At 42.1% G+C, this 19,670-nt stretch overlaps 1 protein-coding gene across 1 annotated transcript; it reads right to left on the minus strand.

Annotated features, from left to right (window-relative positions):
• Window positions 1–771: 771 nt before the first annotated feature.
• On the minus strand, window positions 772–19,427 carry LOC126291667 (serine protease SP24D-like). The gene is made up of 4 exons (XM_049985289.1): window positions 19,370–19,427; window positions 16,918–17,003; window positions 2,369–2,457; window positions 772–934 (listed from the first exon to the last, which is right to left on the minus strand). The coding sequence occupies exons 1-4, from the start codon at window positions 19,425–19,427 to the stop codon at window positions 772–774; spliced, it is 396 nt and encodes a 131-aa protein (XP_049841246.1).
• Window positions 19,428–19,670: the final 243 nt, after the last annotated feature.

The following is a 19,670-nucleotide window of genomic DNA, read 5'->3' on the forward strand; positions in this document are numbered from 1 at the left end:
TTTTTCTTGTCAAATCTAGATTATAACTTTCAGTCGTTCAGTGCATGTTAATACTTTTTACGTAGGTCCTGATGATGGAAGTCTACGGGTATGACTATAAAAATTTAATAATAATTTTCGGTTACCTAAATGAAGTTACATAATTTTATGTTCTTTTTGTGGTTTTAATCTGAAGCCATCTTCCAAACTGTTTGGAATCTAGACTCTTTCCTGTAATCTGGCGTTTCTCTTTCAGAATGTTTTCTATGCGCGCCTTTTATGTGAAGTGTGGGAGTTTCGCCAGCTTACAAGTCTTTTAGTTTTGTAGTTACTGATTTCTGTATAAGTGGAGAGACACTATTTGTTGAGATCCTATAGGCGACTTCTCCTTACTACTCTTCTTTCTCTCCCAGTGACTTCAAGGACCTCACGTAACTATTTCAAGTAAGAGATTTGCGCAATTTGACCGTACTGTGTCGAAAGCACTTGCACGTCATGTTACCAACACGTGAAGTGGGTTATCGGGGATGAAAGTCGTATAAGTATGGTGTTATTCCTATCAGTTTCATTATTTTGGTGTGCTTTCAACCCTGCTCGCGGCTGTTTCTTACGTCTTCCGTTCTTCTCGATTCCTTTCAATAGCTTCACTGTCCTCCCGTCAGTTGTCTCCAATGGTTGGTGAACGCCGCATTCTCCGTTTCCCATCATTCCCTGTCTTATTTATTTAATTTTTGAATCTGTGCAGTTGAAATGTTGTCCAATATTACCGACCTCTATCGATATGAAATCAGACTACGAAAGACGTTTTATGCTTACCTTGAAAACAGCGATGTCGTTGATCCAGGAATCATCAGGACTGTAGCCCAGATGGCTGTGAATCTCCGTCACCGCGTGCCTCGTGCCCCCCTCGCTCAGGTTGATGGTACCAGACAGCACCTCATAGGTGCCGGGGGTGCTGCCAAAAGAAATCAGGGCTGCGTCACATCTTTGCAGAAGAGAACTAGGTGCCAACTGTTACAGTTAGCCAGGACTATTTTCAGATGGACAGTGCTTAGAGAGATGTGTTATAGTAGGCGGTAACTAAAAGCTAAGCTGTCTGTAACGTGAATGCTCGTTTGAACAACACAGATTATTTTTATCCCGGATTGGTCATACTGGAGTTGATGTGGTCTCGCCTTCCTAGGCCTGTTAAAATTGACTCTAACGTGGTTTATGAGTTACTTGAAATAATGTACACTTTTGGTCGTTGGGACGTCTGTATCTCATATCTGTCTAGTGCTGTCACTTACCGAGTTACCTTTTTGAACTTGGAGAGAGTATTACGGATCATTGTGTGGATATTTAGAAGGCTGTGAGAAATCAAATGGGGCGGCGTGTATCTATAGGTGTCACAGTGCCTTAGTTTAAGGAAAATCATCATCGACAAAGTTTTGAAACATATCTACACACCTCAGTTATTCTTCTGGATACATAATTAGTATGTAGTGAGACGTAAATGCCCCAGAAAACTGCATAGAATATAGAAAACATGGGTTGCATGGTATGTTGACACCGACCTACACAGGCAGAAAGAACAGAACAATAAAATAAGGGAAACAAAGTTCGCAACGGAACGATATAGGCGTTCGTTTTCTACGCGCGCTATACGAGACTGAAATACTAGAGCATTGCAAAGGTGGTTCGATGAACCCTCTGCCAGACACTTAAGTGTGATTTGCAGAGTATCCATGTAGATGTAGCTGTAGAAATGGAGAAACGAGCATTTGGGTAGGTACCTTGGTCTGATTTTATTGCTTCTTCCCCAGTTTACATGAACATGTCGAAGGGCACAGACACTGGGTAATAATTTCCATGAGTGTACGTTGTGATAGATGAGGCTTACCAGATACTCAGATTACTAGAACAAATAGCTTCCCTGGCTTATCACTTTGACTCAAATCACAAAAAGGAGCCAGTTCCTTGTTGCTCAGATAATTTCAATGAGGGTAGATTACTGACAACGCTTACTTGATACTCAAATTGCTAGAACAGATACCTTCCTTCTTAGTGCACAAGCTTACTTGGATAGATTCTTCACTCACATAATTTTCTGGACAACTGAGGCTCGTGTGCTAGCAGGAGCTCTCGAACTGTTAAACTCTGCCCCGTTCGTCAATTGGTGACCTCTTTATATTGTGTTTGGGCTTCCTGCTTCGCTATTTTACACGCAGTTCGGAGTCAGCCAACTTGAAATCATCAGTTCCTTGATGCCCGCGACCTCACATTGGTCTGGTGAAAGTGTCAAGCACTGTACGCCTCCATCTAGGTTCCCAGGCTCTGCTTGGAAAAATCTTCATCTTGCCTTCATGATTTCGTCATCAGAATGTCTGTTACACACGGAGCTACTCACATATACACGCAGCTGGCTGACGTGAGTGCCCACTGCTCGTTCAAGATGGAGGCGCCGCACCGCTTAGCGCCATTCCACTGCAGCAGCACCTGAAACGCAAAGTATTGCGGTCTCCCAGTTGCTACAGACATAAAAAAGACGAATAAATAATCGTGTTAAATTCCAATAGCGACCACTTTGTCGCTAGGAGCAGATTTCTTGTGGAGGTGGTTTACCGATATCTTCAGCATCTACATGTATACTAGGCAAGCCATGTAACGGTAAGCGGCGTAGGGAACTTCCTTTGAAACTATCACTTTTAAGTTCCCTGTTCTCTTCATAGAGTGTGTGTTGGAGGAACGACGGTCAATAAACCTCCGAATGAGCTCAAGATCCGCCCCTGATCAGTGGGCAGCGTCTTTGACTAGTAATCAGAACGACCTTGTCCCATGTTCGAAGACCGCAGCAATGGTGACCGAAGACTTCCGACATAAGAAGTCAAGATCATTTTGCCAACGGCCTTGTCAAAGAGGAAGTAGACTCGGAAACGCGTTAAGGAGACTCTCTTGTCCTTTAGGTGAGAAACTGCCGGATCCCTGGGATGAGACTGCCAAGGGGGGAGGTGACAATAAAAAAGAAACCTGAATAGCTATCTAAAGTATAATGTGTTATCTGCGAAAATTAACATAAATGCTTTAAGCCTTTTATTCGCACATCTTTCAGCATACATTTTTTATTTCTTTCGTCGAACACTTGCTTGGGCTAGCATTTTTTAAGAATATTAGATTCAAAAACGAGGTTTTCTTTCAGATTTCTTACTCCCAGCCTGCATTGGATGCCCAGTGAAACATATAAGGTGCTTACTTAAGACATATAGTTTATCCTTGCTGAACCTATACCTTCTGTGTAGCTCCCTATCACGGTGATGGTTAAAAGAATTGGTACTAATTCTTCCTTCATCTTCTTCTCCATCTTTGGTGTGTAAGAGCTTTTTCAAACTCTCAGTTACTCGTTTCAATATTTCTCTCTTGAATGACGTTGTTGTGTTCAGTGAACGTGAAGAAGTATTCTAAGATCTGCTGATTAGAATGAACAGTGGACTGGGTACGGAATATGGACTTACGGTAAATCGAAGAAAGACGAAACTAATGAGAAATAGCAGAAATGAGAACAGCGAGAAATTAGAATTCTTTTACCTAGGCAGTAAAATAACCAATGACGGACCGGGCGAAGAGGACATCAGAAGCAGACTAGCACTGACAGAAAGGGCATTCCTGGCCAAGAGAAATCTAGCCTTTAATTTGAGAAAGAAATTTCTGAGAAATTGGGTTTGGCGCACAGCATTGTATGGTAATGAAACACGGTCTGTGGAAAAACCACAAAGGAAGAAAATCTAAGGATATGAGATGTGGCGCTTCAGTAGAACGTTGAATATTAGGTGAACTGATCAGGTAAGGAATGAGGAGGATTTCTTCAGAATCTACGGAGAAACGAATATGTGGAAAACACTGGCAACAGGAATGAACAGGATGACTGAACATCTGTTACGACATAAGGAATAACTTCCATCGCACTAGACATTAGTTAGTTAGTTAGTTGGTTGCGTGTTCCATGGATCAATCCCACGGCACAGTAGCCGTTATGATGTGGAACGTGTCAAGTGCGCAAGAAATGCACATATGAAATAGAAATGTACATATGAAAAGAAATGCACATATGAAAGGAAGCTTTAAAGGTGGAACTGTAGAGGAAGACAGAGATTGGAGTACATCTAGCAAATAATTCAGGACGTCAGTTACAACGAGATTAAAAGATAGTCACAAATGAGGAATTCCTAGTGCGTGGTATCAAACCAGTAAGAAGTCTGATGACTAAGAAAAATGAACTTTCTCAGATTTTTTCCTTGTCGTCATTTCGCGATACACACGTGAGAAGATGTGTAATGTTGGCCGACTTTTATGGAACGTACGATATCGGAATTTATACATTAAAAATCTGTGTGTAAAGTGTGCAGCTGAAATTTGTTGTTCGTGTGCCAAAGCTTTTGGGTTTACCAAACGAGCCAAGTAACAGGGTTACCAACTGTCCCTTAATGTAGGAGATTTCCCGTACATGAGGATTGAAAAAAATATTTCGAATGGACCTTTTACAGGGCAGTAAATTCCCATATGTGATATTTTTCTACTAATTTTGTTATTCGTGTCGCTCTATTATTTAAATTACATTAGTGTTAGGCTTGTATGCCACTGATTAGTATAGTGAAGTATAAATTTGTCTTGTTGGCGTCATAGTATGGGACATTAGATTCCTTAGTTACGAGGGCTATCCACTAAGTACATTACGTTTTGTAATTAAAAATAAATAAAGTAATGGAATTTTTTTACTATATACAGATGAAAGCCACACTTAAATACTACTTTTCTACATAGTTGCCATTTAAATTAAGGCACTTATCGTAGCGATGGACGAGCTTGGAAATTCCTTCGTCGTAAAATTCGGCCGCCTGCGCCTTCAACCACGTGGTTACCTCTTCTTGAAGCTGTGCGTCGTCATCAAAACGATGCATAGCCAACCACTTCTTCATTGCTGGGAATAAGTGGAAGTCGCTCGGTGCCAGGTCGGGACTGTACGGCGGATGAGGAAACAACTCCCACTTAAAAGATTCGAGAACTTCACGAGTGACATTTGTCGTGTAGGCCCGGGCGTTGTCGTGAATCAGCAAGATCTTTGAGCCCAACTTTTCCCTGCGCTTCTTTTGTATTGCTCTTTTGAGGTTGTGCAGAGTTTGGCAATACCTTTGAGAGTTTACTGTAGTGCCTCTTCCCAGGAAACCCACAAAAATCACACCCTTTCTGTCCCAAAAGACAGTCGCCATCACCTTCCTTGCCGACATTGTCTGCATGCATTTCTTGGGTTTTTAGGGGGAATTTGTGTGCCCCCACTGCATTGAGTGCAATTTTCTCTCGCACTTCACATGCTTAACCCATGTTTCGTCACCAGTAACGATGAGATCGAGTAATGAGTCGCCATCCTTCTCGTAAGCGTCCAAAAACGTTAACGCTGCAGCCATTCGCTGATTTTTGTGAATCTCTGTCAAGATTTTTGGTATCCATGTTGCACAAAACTTGTGGTAACCAAGCTTTTCTGTAATGATTTCGTGCAACAAACTTCATGAAATTTGTGGAAAACTCACAGAGAGTTCCATTATTGTGAAATTACGGTTTTCACGGACCGCGGCATCGACTTTTTCGACAAGTTCGGCAGTCACTATGCTGGCTCTTCCACTTCGCTCTTCATCATGAACGTTAGTTCGGCCATTTTTAAATTTTATGATCCATTGACGCACTCCACCTTCAGGGATTATGCTGTCCCCATACACTTCACAAAGCTGCCGATAGATTTCTACCGGTGTACAGTTTTTTGCAGTCAGAAATTTTATTACAGCACGCACTTCACACTTCGCGGCATTTTCAATTAACGCTGACTTTTCAAACTGTCACAGTAACTCAACGGAGTACAGCACGAACCTCTCACTAGCACGGAAGAATGCCATGACACCAAGATGGCCGCGCTAGCCCCCCCCCCCCCCCCCCCCTAACGGACACGAACGAAAACGTATTGTACTTTGTGGGTAACCCTCGTATTATTAGATAATCCCTTTTTTGTCTCGATTTGTCTTATTTCAAATTGAGCCTACGTCGTTTATCAAAGTAGTTTAAGTAATACCATCTAGGTAATAGTAAACAATACTTCGAAGTTGGAAATGCTGCGACAACAATGAACGCTTCTTTATGTAAACTAGTCGGTACTGACTGCAATTACAAACACACGAAGATGTTAGACATCACTTGTCAACAGTCGAAACCAGCCCTAGTTGTCTGTTTTATCAATACAATTAACATCGAAGTAGATCATGTCTAATTTACATCCCAAGCGACTTAAACCGGTATGCGTTTATTTAAAAAGATAGGAAAAACATATCAGTGACCGGCAATCGTCGATAACAATCGTTCAAGACGCAATTCGCAAGTTACAAAAGAGAACGTTCTATTGTGCAAAGAGGAAAATCGGTCTGTGAAACAAGTGTCATCCACCCCTCTCACAAATAAGCACTGAGGCAAGACACTTCTAGTGAAAAGATTAAGATTCACAGCTATTTCATTAAGGAAGAAGTTAGTGAAGTGAGCTTACTGGAGGCTTGTGATCTTGGGTAGTGCTACAATGCTTGTTTTAACATCGTTGAAATTACAGTGGTTTTTATTCCAGTTTATAAGAACATCTCACCTCAAAAATGTGTAGAAGATTTTATGAACATACAGAAAACATACCAGGAATGCACGCCGTGTTTCTCTGTTCCCTCCGATACTTTCAACAACGAAATCGTATAGTGTGTCGTGTGAATTTGCTACTTCGATCCTGCATAGATATACAGTGCAAGGTACTCACTGTCATTGTTATCAGAAATTCGTGATCGGATTAATAGGCTACATTATTTTTTACCCTTGATATAATTGTCTTTGTGTGTGGAATATAGGAATCTGATGAATCATCGTCCACTATTTATGCAAACCTAAAAAACAGTTTCATTCTTATGACCTGTCTACCAACCTGGCTTCATTTTTCAGGACGCAAGGCGAATGTGATCTTTGGAGAAAGGAAGAGTGTTCACACTTTGTAGCAAAATGATAATAATGGAATATTGGAAGGTAGCTATAACGCTCATGTCATCCATAAGTGTTGTAAACATGTAGACATAGAAAATGTAGTTTTTAAAACTTTAGTCATTGTTATTGTGCAGTTAAAAGGAGAGCTGATTCATACCATGTTTGATTTAGTTGAATTAGAGTATTCTGAATTATTGGCGTCATTTACCAACAAGAGAGCTTTCTTTGGGGAAATTTGTATATAGATAATCATTTTGATGCACTTTGAATCTATCTCCTCCCCTGGTAGCTGAATAGTCAGCGCGACGGTTTGTCAATCCTCTGGGCCCGGGTTCGATTCCCGGCTGGGTCGGGGAACTTTCTCCGCCCAGGGACGGGGTGTGGTGCTGTTCTCATCATCATCCTATCATCCTCATCGACCGCAGGTCCCCGAAGTGGCGTCAAACTGAAACAACGGTAAGCGGCGAAATGCCTGGCCCACGGGTGGCCCTAGCCATACGATTAAATTAAGAAAAATTTTGAATCTACTAGAAAAGTTAAAGTACACATCTTTAAAGCGTTTCAAAAGTTGAGATTTTCGAGCTGAAGATATTCTCAAGAGATATCTTCTTTTCTCATGTTTTTGATTCACAAGAAATTCTGAAATTAGAGAAAAATAAGAAGTATGGAAACATTTGAAGCTATGAGTACTTTAAGTATTTATAGTAGACATTAAGCTAATTTAGATGGTATGGATAATAAATTACTATGTGATAAATTTTTATGTGGGAAACAGAGGAAGACTAAGGATAAAATTCTCATCAGTTTTTATGAAGATTGTTTGCGACATATAGAAAAAAAATATTTATTTCTCGGTAATGCTAATGTTATTAAGAAATTGCATATAGTGAAACTTGCTCATGAGTGTACTGACTCCGCTGTGTTTATAAAAGTAGTGAGGCATATTAACCGTTGTCAAGTTTGCGAACATGACGATTTTGATACTCTTTGCAAAGAATGTCACAAAAAGTCCACTCTCGATGAAATTCGTGATCTGAATTTTTAAAGTAAAGAAAGGAAATGGGTTTGTCTTTTTAGCAAGTTTTTTAAGTCAGAGCCGACACACACACACATATGTAAATAGGCTGTTTAGGTTATCTTATTGGTAACGCCACGTAGCACTCTGTATGAAGATCACTGGCTGTGCTGTGTGCAGTTTGTGGCTGGTTGGCATTGTTGTAATACTCGCCACTGTAGTGTTGGGCTGCTAGATGTCAACAGCGCGTAGCGTTGCGCAGTTGGAGATGAGCCGCCAGCAGTGGTGGATGTGCGGAGAGAGATGGCGGAGTTTTGAAATTTGTAAGAATTGGTGTCATGAACTGCTATATATATTATGACTACTAAGGTAAATACATTGTTTGTTCTCTATCAAAATCTTTCATTTGCTAACTATGCCTATCAGTAGTTAGTGCCTTCAGTAGTTTGAATCTTTTATTTTGCTGGCAGTAGTGGCGCTCGCTGTATCGCAGTAGTTAGAGTAACGAAGATTTTTGTGAGGTAAGTGATTTGTGAAACGTATAGGTTAATGTTAGTCAGGGCCATTCTTCGTAGGGATTTTTAAAAGTCAGAATGCGTTGCGCTAAAAAATATTGTGTGTCAGTTTAAGCACAGTTATGTATAATTTTTCCAAGGGGACGTTTCAATTTGTACTGGATGGATATAGTTAAAATACAACTCATAGGTGTCCAATTTTGGTTGTAATTCTCGTATGACAGCGAAAGTTTCTAGACATTCTAATGAGTTAATGCAGAACAGACTTAGACTGGAAAAAAATTAGTTCTAGGTTTTGCCACCAGGAACAAATCTGGTAGACTGCTTGTATGAGGGTATGTTATCCATGCTGTCATCTGACGAGCGTAACGTGAATGAACAGTGTGGCCATCGAGAAGAGACACCGTGAGACTGTTTTATATGAATGGCAGCAATTACAGTGCTGCACTGAGAGAGTATCGTCGACTGAAAGATCTGAGGAGAGGCCGGATGTCATTAAATGGTTTAAAGAAGGTGGTAATGAAATTCGAAAACACGGGTGAGCTTGGAGTGGCACCTGGAGGAGGCAAGGCGTCCTATCCCGTAGAAGCTATTGACAGGTCGCTGCTGCTTTAACCGACCACACATCGCAAGCCCCGGGTAGTGCTAGTGTTCTTGCAGTGTCACGAGGATTGTTCATCTTATCATGAACAGCATGAAAAGTTTGGCGATTTGTGTTACACTGCTAACAGTAGGAGATCCAGCTGGTGCAGCAACTGAAACTTTGTGATCCACAGCAATGTTGCGAATCTGCTCTTCGGTTTCTGGAACAGATCGAAGTTGATGACATGTGTGCGGGCATTAATCTGCGGAGCTGGATGAGGCACATTTTACACTATACTGTGTGTGAATACACAGAACTGCCAATTTTGAAAATAAGTGTTGTGCACGACGAGCCGTTGCTGTCGCCGTATGTGACTTTGTGATGCAGATTCACACGTGTTCCGTTACGTTTGCAAGTTATCGAGAGCGCGTTTTACAGCATTTGATTCCTACTTTGGATGAGGATAACTGTCTGAAAACAGCTGTTTTCGTGCAAGATGGGCCAACGTCTCACGTTGCCGGCCCACTGAAAGAGCTGCTTCATGCAACCTCCCATGAACGTGTTGTCTGCAGAGGTTGTCCTCCTGCGTGGCCTGCTAGATCACTTTGTCTGAATGTAAACGACTTTTGGCTCTGGGGATATTTAAAAGAATGCGTTTGCCACGGAGGACAGGTTCTGTCTGTAACTCATCTGAAGGCCAGTATACAGGTTCAAAAATGGTTCGAATGGCTGTGAGCACTATGCGACTTAATTTCGGAGGTCATCAGTCGCCTAGAACTTAGAACTAATTAAACCTAACCAACCTAAGGACATTACACACATCCATGCCCGAGGCAGGAATCGAACCTGCGGACGTAGCGGTCGCTCGGTTCCAGACTATAGCGCCTACAACCGCAGGGCCACTCCGGCCGGCTCCAGTATACAGGTACACGTAGCTCAGATCCCACTGGAAGTGCTGTAACTGTCGATCACGTCGTTATAGAGAGGCAGCATCTTGTTGTCGCCGGTGCTCACACGGAAGAAGCTGTGTAAGCGGCGATTAGTAATAAAACCAACATGTCCCTTTCTCCCTTGTTTTCCCTTTTCTGCCTTTATTCCCGTCCTAATTCACTACATATGGGAACATTTCTATACGTATTTCTAGGATTCGCAGCGCCGGATGTGCACTTGGCGGCCAACACTGGAATTAATTTTTTTCCAGCGTATGTCGGTTCTTCATTAACGCGTTAGCACATCTTCCAAGTTTCGCTACCGTACGATAATTGCAACCCATACCGGATCTCTGTGAGTAGCTGAACTTTAATTACAACCACCTGGTACCAAGATAGCAGGATCGAATTACTTTGTTGAGAGATATTTTTGGGCAATGAAAACAAAAAGAAACAATTAGAGAAAAGATTTTCCTTAAAACTCTTTAAAGCAGACATTCAGATGACGTTGAATTATAGTTCCATTTACCTGAAATTTTTGGAAACAGTATATAATCGGCAGAAATTGTTCACTATAGCAAAAGAACTAGCTTAATAAAGCAAATAACCGCTGATCTGGGTACAAATTTCCCTAATTACAGTATAATAGAAATAGACAACGCTGCCCATTTAAGAAACCTGGTAAGCTTCCGAGACTCGTGAGGAACAGCGAAGAATTGGCCGAACAAGTGTTTGTAAGCTCTTTTAGTCATGGCTGAACGACATTGCCTAAGGATTCTCTTTCTTAAGTTCAGCCTGACATCTTATTTTCCTGTAACTTGTTTTGTGTGGTGCTTCCAGCCTCGGCTGTAATGACTGAAATGGTTCACCTCCAAAAGTAAAACTGAACGGTAACGGGTGTCTTCGTCACTTAAACGCAGTATGTTACATTTATTTACTCTAAGGTTCAGTTGCCAGTCCCTACACCGACTATCGATACTCTGCAGGTCATTCGGCATTTCGATACCGGCACCTCACGTTGATACCGTCCTACACACCGCAGCATCATCTGTGAACTGCCTTACAAAGCTTCCCAGGGTAACAGGCAAATCATTTACGTAAAGCACATTGTAAGCAGTAATGGCCCAATATCGCCCCGACGGAGTACACCGATAATTACCTTTACGTCTGTCGATTTCGTCCTGTTGAGAAAGTGCGTTAGGTTCTAGCTGCTAGGAAAGTCTGAACTCACTCACTATCTTGTCAAAAACTGGGCAAGTTCGTATTTCCTCCACTATATGACAGTGCGGAACTGCGTAGAACGCTGTATGGGAATCAACCTAGACGGGATCTACCTGAGGTCCTTCGTCAACGGCAACTTGGAATACATTATCAAATAATATGAGCCATATTTCGTCAGATCTAACATTACGGAATCTACGTGATTTTTTTGTTTTGTTTTCTAAAATTGTCATATTACATGAGTATGTCACATGTTCCATAATTCTGCCGCAGACTGACGTCACCATTGCAGCCCTCTAATAACGTGTATCCGTCCGAAAACGTATCTTGAAAACTAGAATGACCTGCCCTTCTTTTCGAATCAGTTCAGGGCCCTTGTTTCTCCAACTACCTATGACAAATTGCTGCCAGAAAGTGTAAGCACCCCGTATCACACAACGCAAAATTTTTCAAATGTTTGTTTTTTCTCAGATTACTGTTCAGTTTTAACGAATGTTTGAGTAGCAGTAGTCATGCAGCAACAGCTAATTGGGTCGTATTGGATAGTAAAAATTAATCATTGCCTCTGACGATACTGTAGTTCGTGGAATATTACTTTTGTCCTTACACACGCACTAGACTTAAAAGTTCAGTCAGAGTTGTTGGAAGTGTTCTTGAGATACAGACGCATTCAGAATACAACCGAGAACATATTTAGTGTAATTATTCGAGCCATAATTATTTGTACCGTATCCAAAAATGGTTCAAATGGCTCTGAGCACTATGGGACTTAACATCTATGGTCATCAGTCCCCTAGAACTTAGAACTACTTAAACCTAACTAACCTAAGGACATCACACAACACCCAGTCATCACGAGGCAGAGAAAATTCCTGACCCCGCCGGGAATCGTACCGTATCCCCATTGTTTGAGAAATTTCAGTGTGAAGAAATTATATGTTGTGGTGCACAGGACTATTTCAAAATAAAAGTGTAGTTTGAACTAGTGTTTGAGTAAGTAAGAAAGTCAATAGCAAATTATAAAATTTGTAAGATATGTGAGCTATTGTTCCAGGAACTATAAATGTTTTTAATATTTCTGCAAGTTTCTTCCTAGTCGTACAGGAAATAATAGTTTTAGAAATGGCTGAAGGATGTATTAACAGAGACTGAACTGTTGAATACAATGGTAATACTCAAGAAACTGCTACAGGTAATGTACATGTAGTGGTGAAATTCGTAGCAACGAAACTTCAGAGTCAACTGTGATAAAGGGTTAAAATTGAAAATCTAGTTTGTTGAACGCAGACACTACGATGAACGACTTTACTGGAAACGTTGACAGTAATGACATACTTTTGCAGCACTTAAAACAGATGAATGTACAAATGCATAGATATGCACAGAATGAAAGCAGAAATGAGCAGTAAACCCAACGCAAGCATATGTAGAATAGATGCAGACACACAGCATATGTGAACGCACTTGAACTGAAGAACAAACTAGACGTTAACTCAAGTGAACTGAACTATAAACTAGACGAAAACACCCGCTACTTCAAGGAAATGAAGAATGTATTATAGAGTGAGATGCAACAATTGTTTTCAAAGTTTGAAAGTGAGTTTCCGAATTCAGTGTTGTAAAGAATTCTAATTTTACCCTGAAGATGCAATCCAAGGTGGTGGATGTTCTGTCCCAACTGAACTAGCAGCAGTAAGTTGTTAATCAGACTTTGGGACTGGATTCAGTATTACAAGATACCGTTATTAACATCCAAAACTCATGTAAAAAAGAAAAAAATTCCGTTGCCAATATAATTTCGAGAGTTTGATTCAAATGAGCAAGTTCATCCAATCGAGTTTATTATTCAGTTTGCAGGTGCACCTTCATGTGTTTACAATGAGGCAGATAATATTGATGTTTGTGTGTGCTTCATATGTGTCGTGCCTACACATGAGGGAAATCATGCAACATTTTCTGACTGTGAAATGGAATTTTTGTGAAAATATTAGTCCATGTAAAAGCAAAGGCTCATTAAGAAAAATTTATTTGCTGTGAAATGAATGATCCATGAGACATTTTCATCCAAAATATTAAGACAGTAATGCATATTTCGATGAGCTTATTAATAATGAGGATTTAATTGTATCGTCAATGAAGCACCTGCTTAGGAATAGTAGGGAAAAACTGGCATCAAGGTCGTTTGACATATTTCATGAATTACTGAAAATTGTAGACTTTTTGGAAGAATTAGAGAGTGAGAGAAGCAGTCTCGGTAATTTACAGAATGACTAAGCAAATTGGAGCCCTCATCATCCACGGCTCGAGAACATAAGCCCAAGTAACACTGACGAGCCACTGTGGCGTCATCAGAATAAGTCTTGCTAGCATTGACATGGTGACACAAGGATTGACCGATAACATAATGATTATTAAAGAGATTATAGGCAAATGCACGCTGAGAGGAGGGAAAATGAAAAGCCACCTGTTCGGCATTTAAATATTTAATTTCGGAAGGGATGCATTGCGAAACTAAGGTATCAGGTTGTGTTATGGTGTTCAAACAACTAAATATGAAGACAAAGATGACAATAGAAAATATTTGCCTCATGATGACACAGATGTCAGTGACATTGTGTTATGGTGTTCAAACAACGAAATATGAAGACAAAGATGACAATAGAAAATATTTGCCTCATGATGACACATATGTAAGTGACAAAATGACTGTCGGTTGTTGAAATTAGTTTTTGTGGCGATATGATTCTAGATGTACCTGACCCTGAGAGTATGGAGTATTACTGAAGTACCAGACTTCCCTGTGAACAGTGTACATGGAGTAACTCCTATTGCAAATTTAAATGCGCTACCGTGGGACAAGTTCTTCTCAAGTTCAATTTCTTCCGAATATTTTGAGGCTAGTTCCTCAATTAAAGGTTCTTTGAGTGTGGATTTGATTCTTGGAAACGACTTGTCAGTTGAGAAAGAGTTGCAGAAAATCCGCTACCTACAGTTAAGTATGACGTAATTAGAAACGACGATCAGAATATCCAGGAGAAGACTGACACTTAACAGATTTCAATTTTAAAATTTTCACATCGAATCGAATGTTCAAACAAATTTATAGCTTGCAGCCATTCCACGAAATTTGAAGCAGACGCCTGCCAGTCGTCCTCAGGTGAGCCACTGAATACTGACCAAGACGTCCTGCGTTCCGCAATATACGTGTCACGCTGTGAGTATTCCGCGCATGCGCCAAAATCAAGTGGTTGGACAGATCACACTACCTGGCCACAGCGCCCTCACTGGTGGAACCGCGTAACTGAACTCCCCCCCCCCCCCCCTCCCCACTCAACCAGTGTTGCCTCTCGGCGCCAGCGTGGTTTTCAACGTACTCTGTCATCTTCGATTAGAATAAACCGTGGAGATGATGGAGTTCGACGCACTGTTCCACAGGTAGCCGCTTTCACGGTTCATCAAATTTTCCGCAAGGCGTGCTTCCACAGTTTCTTTAATAATGAAGTCCTAAAAACATGTCGATGCGGTCGGAATCATTGTTTTATCGTACTCTGTTGTGTACGGAAATACAGTGTTCTGCAACAGCGGACTTGCTTGTTCGTTAAACGCGAGTACAGCGTTGTTCGTTGCAGCATTCATTCACGGTGTGTGCGGTCTGACCAACCTGAGCTACATCACACTGGCAAGGCATTTTGTAAATTCCGGCTTTCCAGAATAATAAATCGTCCTTCACTGATCCCAGAAGGCATGCATTGTCGTAGATGGTTGGCCGGAAACAACTTCCATCAGAAATTTACGGAGGATCCTTGCTGTCTCAAACGAAACTTTTCAAAGCGCTGCTATGCTGCTGTCAATAGGAGCACGACTCATTGGCAGAGGCCGCCTAAGTCACAAAGGGAACTGGCCACCTATCCAGTATTTTCTTCTCTATCCTCATTATTATGAAGTAAAGGGATTATTCAGCCAGTATTGTTTTTCAGTATTGTTTCCATGCTGGGTCACTATCTTACACCCGCAACCATACTAAGCGTGGTGAACTGCAAGGCATAGTGAAAGACACGTTCTAGACCACTACACAACACCTGTAGTCAGTGATATTATCACAGCCTATTGGTCACTGGTTTCCTACTCCACGATAGCGAATTCAAATCATTGTCCTCAAGAGTAAGTTCTCCAGCTCCTCTAAGTAATTTCCTTACAATATTTTCAGAATAATCTCACAACACTCTCTGTCTCGGCAGTGTTAATCGCATGATTCTTCCATTTTATAGGTCGTCCTGTTGCATCAGAGTAATCAGCGAATTTATTTATGTTACTCTCCACGTTTCCTCTGGAACGCACCGAAACTAGTGGATCCTTGGCCAGACCTTCCACTGACCTGTTACGAAGCGTGATGTGTGCCTCTGTGTCATTTGGATGACTCAAGTTTGCGTTTGTTCCGTCTTGCTATATAGCAAGGAGGGTAGAGGCTTAAACTCGGTGCTGCCATGTAGCTTACTCCTCTAGAATGACACTGACGGCGTTTTTGTGCTTAACATCTGCATCCATTGGCTGGAACGCCACCAATAGTTTCCAAGAGATTGTATCGAGCAAATAATAAGACCTCGGCCGTCCGACGGTGTATCAGCGTACACAGTTTCTCAATTCCTCGCATACTCTTTCCATACTTGTTCACTTTTTAACTGTCCCCAAGAGACAAGCAGCTGGGAGTTCTATTTTAAGAAAAACTACTAAAATTAGTAGAACCTCCTTCTGAAGCTCTATATGTGAGAAACTTCTATAAGCCATTCATAATTTCTGGTTCCTTAAACTTGAGTTTTGCCATGATTCGATTGTGTTCAATATCAGCCTTTACCGATGGTTTTCAGTTATTTTGCTACATACATACATTCGGTTTCCTTCTTCAGCGCACACAAACATGGCGACAAATGATTCCAGAATGAGATTTTCACTCTGCAGCGGAGTGTACGCTGATATGAAACTTCCGACAGATGAAAACTGTGTGCCGGATCGAGACCTGAACTCGGGACCTTTGCCTTTCGCGGGCAAGTGCTCTTCCATCTGAGCTACCCAAGCACGACTCACGCCCCGTTCTCACAGCTTTACTTCTGCCAGTACCTCGTCTTCTACCTTCCCCGCGAAAAACAAAGGTCCCGAGTTCGAGTCTCGGTCGGGCACACAGTTTTAATCTGCCAGGAAGTTTCATATCAGCGCACACTCCGCTGCAGAGTGAAAATCTCATTCTGGAAACATCCCCCAGGCTGTGGCTAAGCCATGTCTCCGCAATATCCTTTCTTTCAGGAGTGCTAGTTCTGCATGTTTCGCAGGAGAGCTTCTGTAAAGTTTGGAAGGTAGGAGGCGGATACTGGCAGAAGTAAAGCTGTGAGTACCGGCCGTGAGTCGTGCTTCGGTACCTCAGATGGTAGAGCACTTGCCCGCGAAAGGCAAAGGTCCCGAGTTCGAGTCTCGGTCGGGCACACAGTTTTAATCTGCCAGGAAGTTTCATATCAGCGCACACTCCGCTGCAGAGTGAAAATCTCATTCTGGTAATGGATACCTGGTCGGCATCGTATGGACTTCCTCTCTTCGCGCGTTTAGTTTACGTCCGTTATGCATTTTTCTGGCTATTTGGTTATCAGTACTTACCATATGAGGGAACTCCCCTGGTTCTGCTTCTTCGCCATTCACTATGCGTCCCTGGAGTACCGACACCTTCCGCTGCTCTGCGCCACCTGAAACAGATCGTACATTTACTATGCGTGTTTCGTACAATGACATCACACCCGCTTCTGTACATTACTAAGGCTGAATATTTATTCTGCGTTATTTAAGTGTAAATTTGTATAGATTACTATGTCCTGGTAGTGAGACTGCCGTTTAGAAGTTCTTCCCCCCGGCGCTGCTTTCAGTGCTCCACATAGTAAGATAAATGGACATATTCACGATCATCAGAACCCAACTTTTTTCAAATCCTTCACCAGTATCCATGAGCCATTCATTTTAAACTGGGTGACAAAAGTTGTGGGATAGCTCCTACTGTTGTGTCGGACGTCCTTTTGCTCCGCCGACTGCAGTAACTCAAAGTGGCGTGGACTCAACAGGTCGTTGGAAGTTCCTGCATAAATATTGAGCCATGCTGCCTCTACAGCCCTTCATAGCAGCTCAAGTGTTGCCGGTGTAGGATTTTGTACACGTATTGACCACTCGATTATGTACCGAAAATGTTCGATTGCATACATATCGGGTCATCCGGGTAGTCAGACCATTCCCTGGAATTGTTCAGCATGTTCTGAAAGTCGATAGCGAACAACTGTAGTCCTTTGACAAGGGGCATTATCAACGATAAAAAATACGTGGTGGTTTGGGAACATGAACTTCACAAATGGCTACAGATGGTCTCCGAGCAGCCTAACATAATAATTTTCAGTCAACGAACGGTTGAATTGGACCAGAGGACTCAGTCCATTCCAAGTAAAGACAGCCCACACCATTATGGAGCCACATCCAGCTTGTGCAGTGTGTTGTTGACAAGTTGGGTCCATGGCTTCGTGGGGTCTGCGCCATAGTCGAACACTAAACTCAGTTCTTACCAACTGAAATATGGACTCATCTGACAAGACCACGTTTTTCCAGTCGTCTCGCGTCCAATCTAAATGATGATGAGAGCAGCAGAGACACTGCAGGCGATGTTGTGTTAGAAAAGGCACACGCATCGGTCGTTTGTAGCCATATCCCATCGACACCAAATTTATTCGCACTGTCCTAACGAATACGTTCGTCGTACGTCTCACATTCATTTCTAAGGTTGTTTCACGGAGTGTTGCTTGTCTGTTAGCACTGGCAACTTTATGCAAACGCAGATACTCTCCGTCGTTACTGAGCGAGGTGGCCAAGTGGTTAGCACACTTGACTGGCATTCGGGAGCACGACGGTTCAAATCCGTGTCCGGCCATACTGATTTAGGTTTTCCGTGATTCCCCTAAATCGCTGCAGGCAAATGCGCGGGATGATTCCTCTGAAAAGGGCACGGCCAACTTCCTTCCCCGTCCTTCCCTAATCCGATGGGACCGATGACCTCGCTGCTTGGTCTGCTCCTCAAATTAACCAGCCAACCATCTTGGTAGTCCTTGGTGATAAGTAATGCATAAATTTTTGTCACTCGGCACACTTTTGACCCTGCGCATCTTGGAATATTGAATTCCACAACGATTTTCGAAATGGAGCATCCCGTATGTCTAGCTGCAACTACTATTCCATTCAAATGACTCTGAGCACTATGCGACTTAACTTCTGAGGTCATCAGTCGCCTATAACTTAGAACTAATTAAACCTAACTAACCTAAAGACATCACACACATCCATGCCCGAGGCAGGATTCGAACCTGCGACCGTAGCAGGCGATCGGTTCTAGACTGTAGCGCCTGGAACCGCACGGCCACTTCGGCCGGCTACTATTCCGTGTTCAGTTTGATAATTCCCGTCGTGCGGTCATAATTACGTCGAAAACCTTTTTACATGTATACCCTGAGTACAAATGATCGATCCGTCAATGCACTGCGCTTTTACACCTTGTGTAGTCGGTACCACTACCATCTGCATATGTATATATTGCTATACCATGACTTATGTCACGCCAGTGTATGTTGTAGATACTGAAGATCAAACCAGTTCAACTATAATGGTTTATTGCACTATAAAGTCACCCAAATCAGTAAAGTTACCTGTTTGAACGCTTATCTTCAAGAGGAGGCGATCAGGCGAGCGGTTGGACAGGGAGTGTCTTGCACTAAACACGACCTGTAACCTCCTGATGTCCTTAGCTTTCATGGTACTTTATTCTCCGGAACTTCGCTAAGGTTATTAAAATGTGTTTATATGTGTGGGTGGGGTGGGGTGGTGGAGGGAGAGGATGACTGCCACCATGGCAACCTTCACCCCTCCCCCTCTCTCTTCGATCTCCACTTGATTCTTCACGCCCCATACGGCAATTAAAGAAACCTTAATACATGGTAGAATAAAGAAACGATTCTTTTCCATTCGCATTAAGAGGTAGTCGCAGCGTGTAGTCACACTGTATATAAATAGACGCAGATCTCACCTGGGGCGCACCGCACGGATGCTGTTAGGAGCAACAGAAGCAACGATGTCTGCAGCATGGTGTTCTTAATGCGCCTGCAACAGACACACACACACACAAACAGCGTCTTTTATAATGACAAACATCGTAGCTGGATAGCAACAAATGGCAATAATTCTCCATTAACACTGTTATCACTGTTAATTGATTGTCACAAGAGTGTGACAAAGCTCTCGTGCAATCAAGCTAATGTGTAATTATTAGCTCGAGTAATTAAGCTTTCGAGAGGTCGTTATGACGTACGACATCAAAGTTCATCGGT

The sequence above is a fragment of the Schistocerca gregaria genome, chromosome 1 (assembly GCF_023897955.1).
Source record: "Schistocerca gregaria isolate iqSchGreg1 chromosome 1, iqSchGreg1.2, whole genome shotgun sequence".
NCBI classification, from domain to species: domain Eukaryota; kingdom Metazoa; phylum Arthropoda; class Insecta; order Orthoptera; family Acrididae; genus Schistocerca; species Schistocerca gregaria.

Coding starts and splice junctions, on each gene's coding strand:
- LOC126291667 (XM_049985289.1), bottom strand. CDS start 19,427: ATGCTGCAGACATCGTTGCTTCTGTTGCTCCTAACAGCATCCGTGCGG. Junction 2,458..16,917: donor CAGGGGAGTTCCCTCATATG/GTAAGTACTGAT, acceptor TTTGCGTTTCAG/GTGCTGCTGCAGTGGAATGG. Junction 935..2,368: donor TCAGCCAGCTGCGTGTATAT/GTGAGTAGCTCC, acceptor TTCTTTTGGCAG/CACCCCCGGCACCTATGAGG.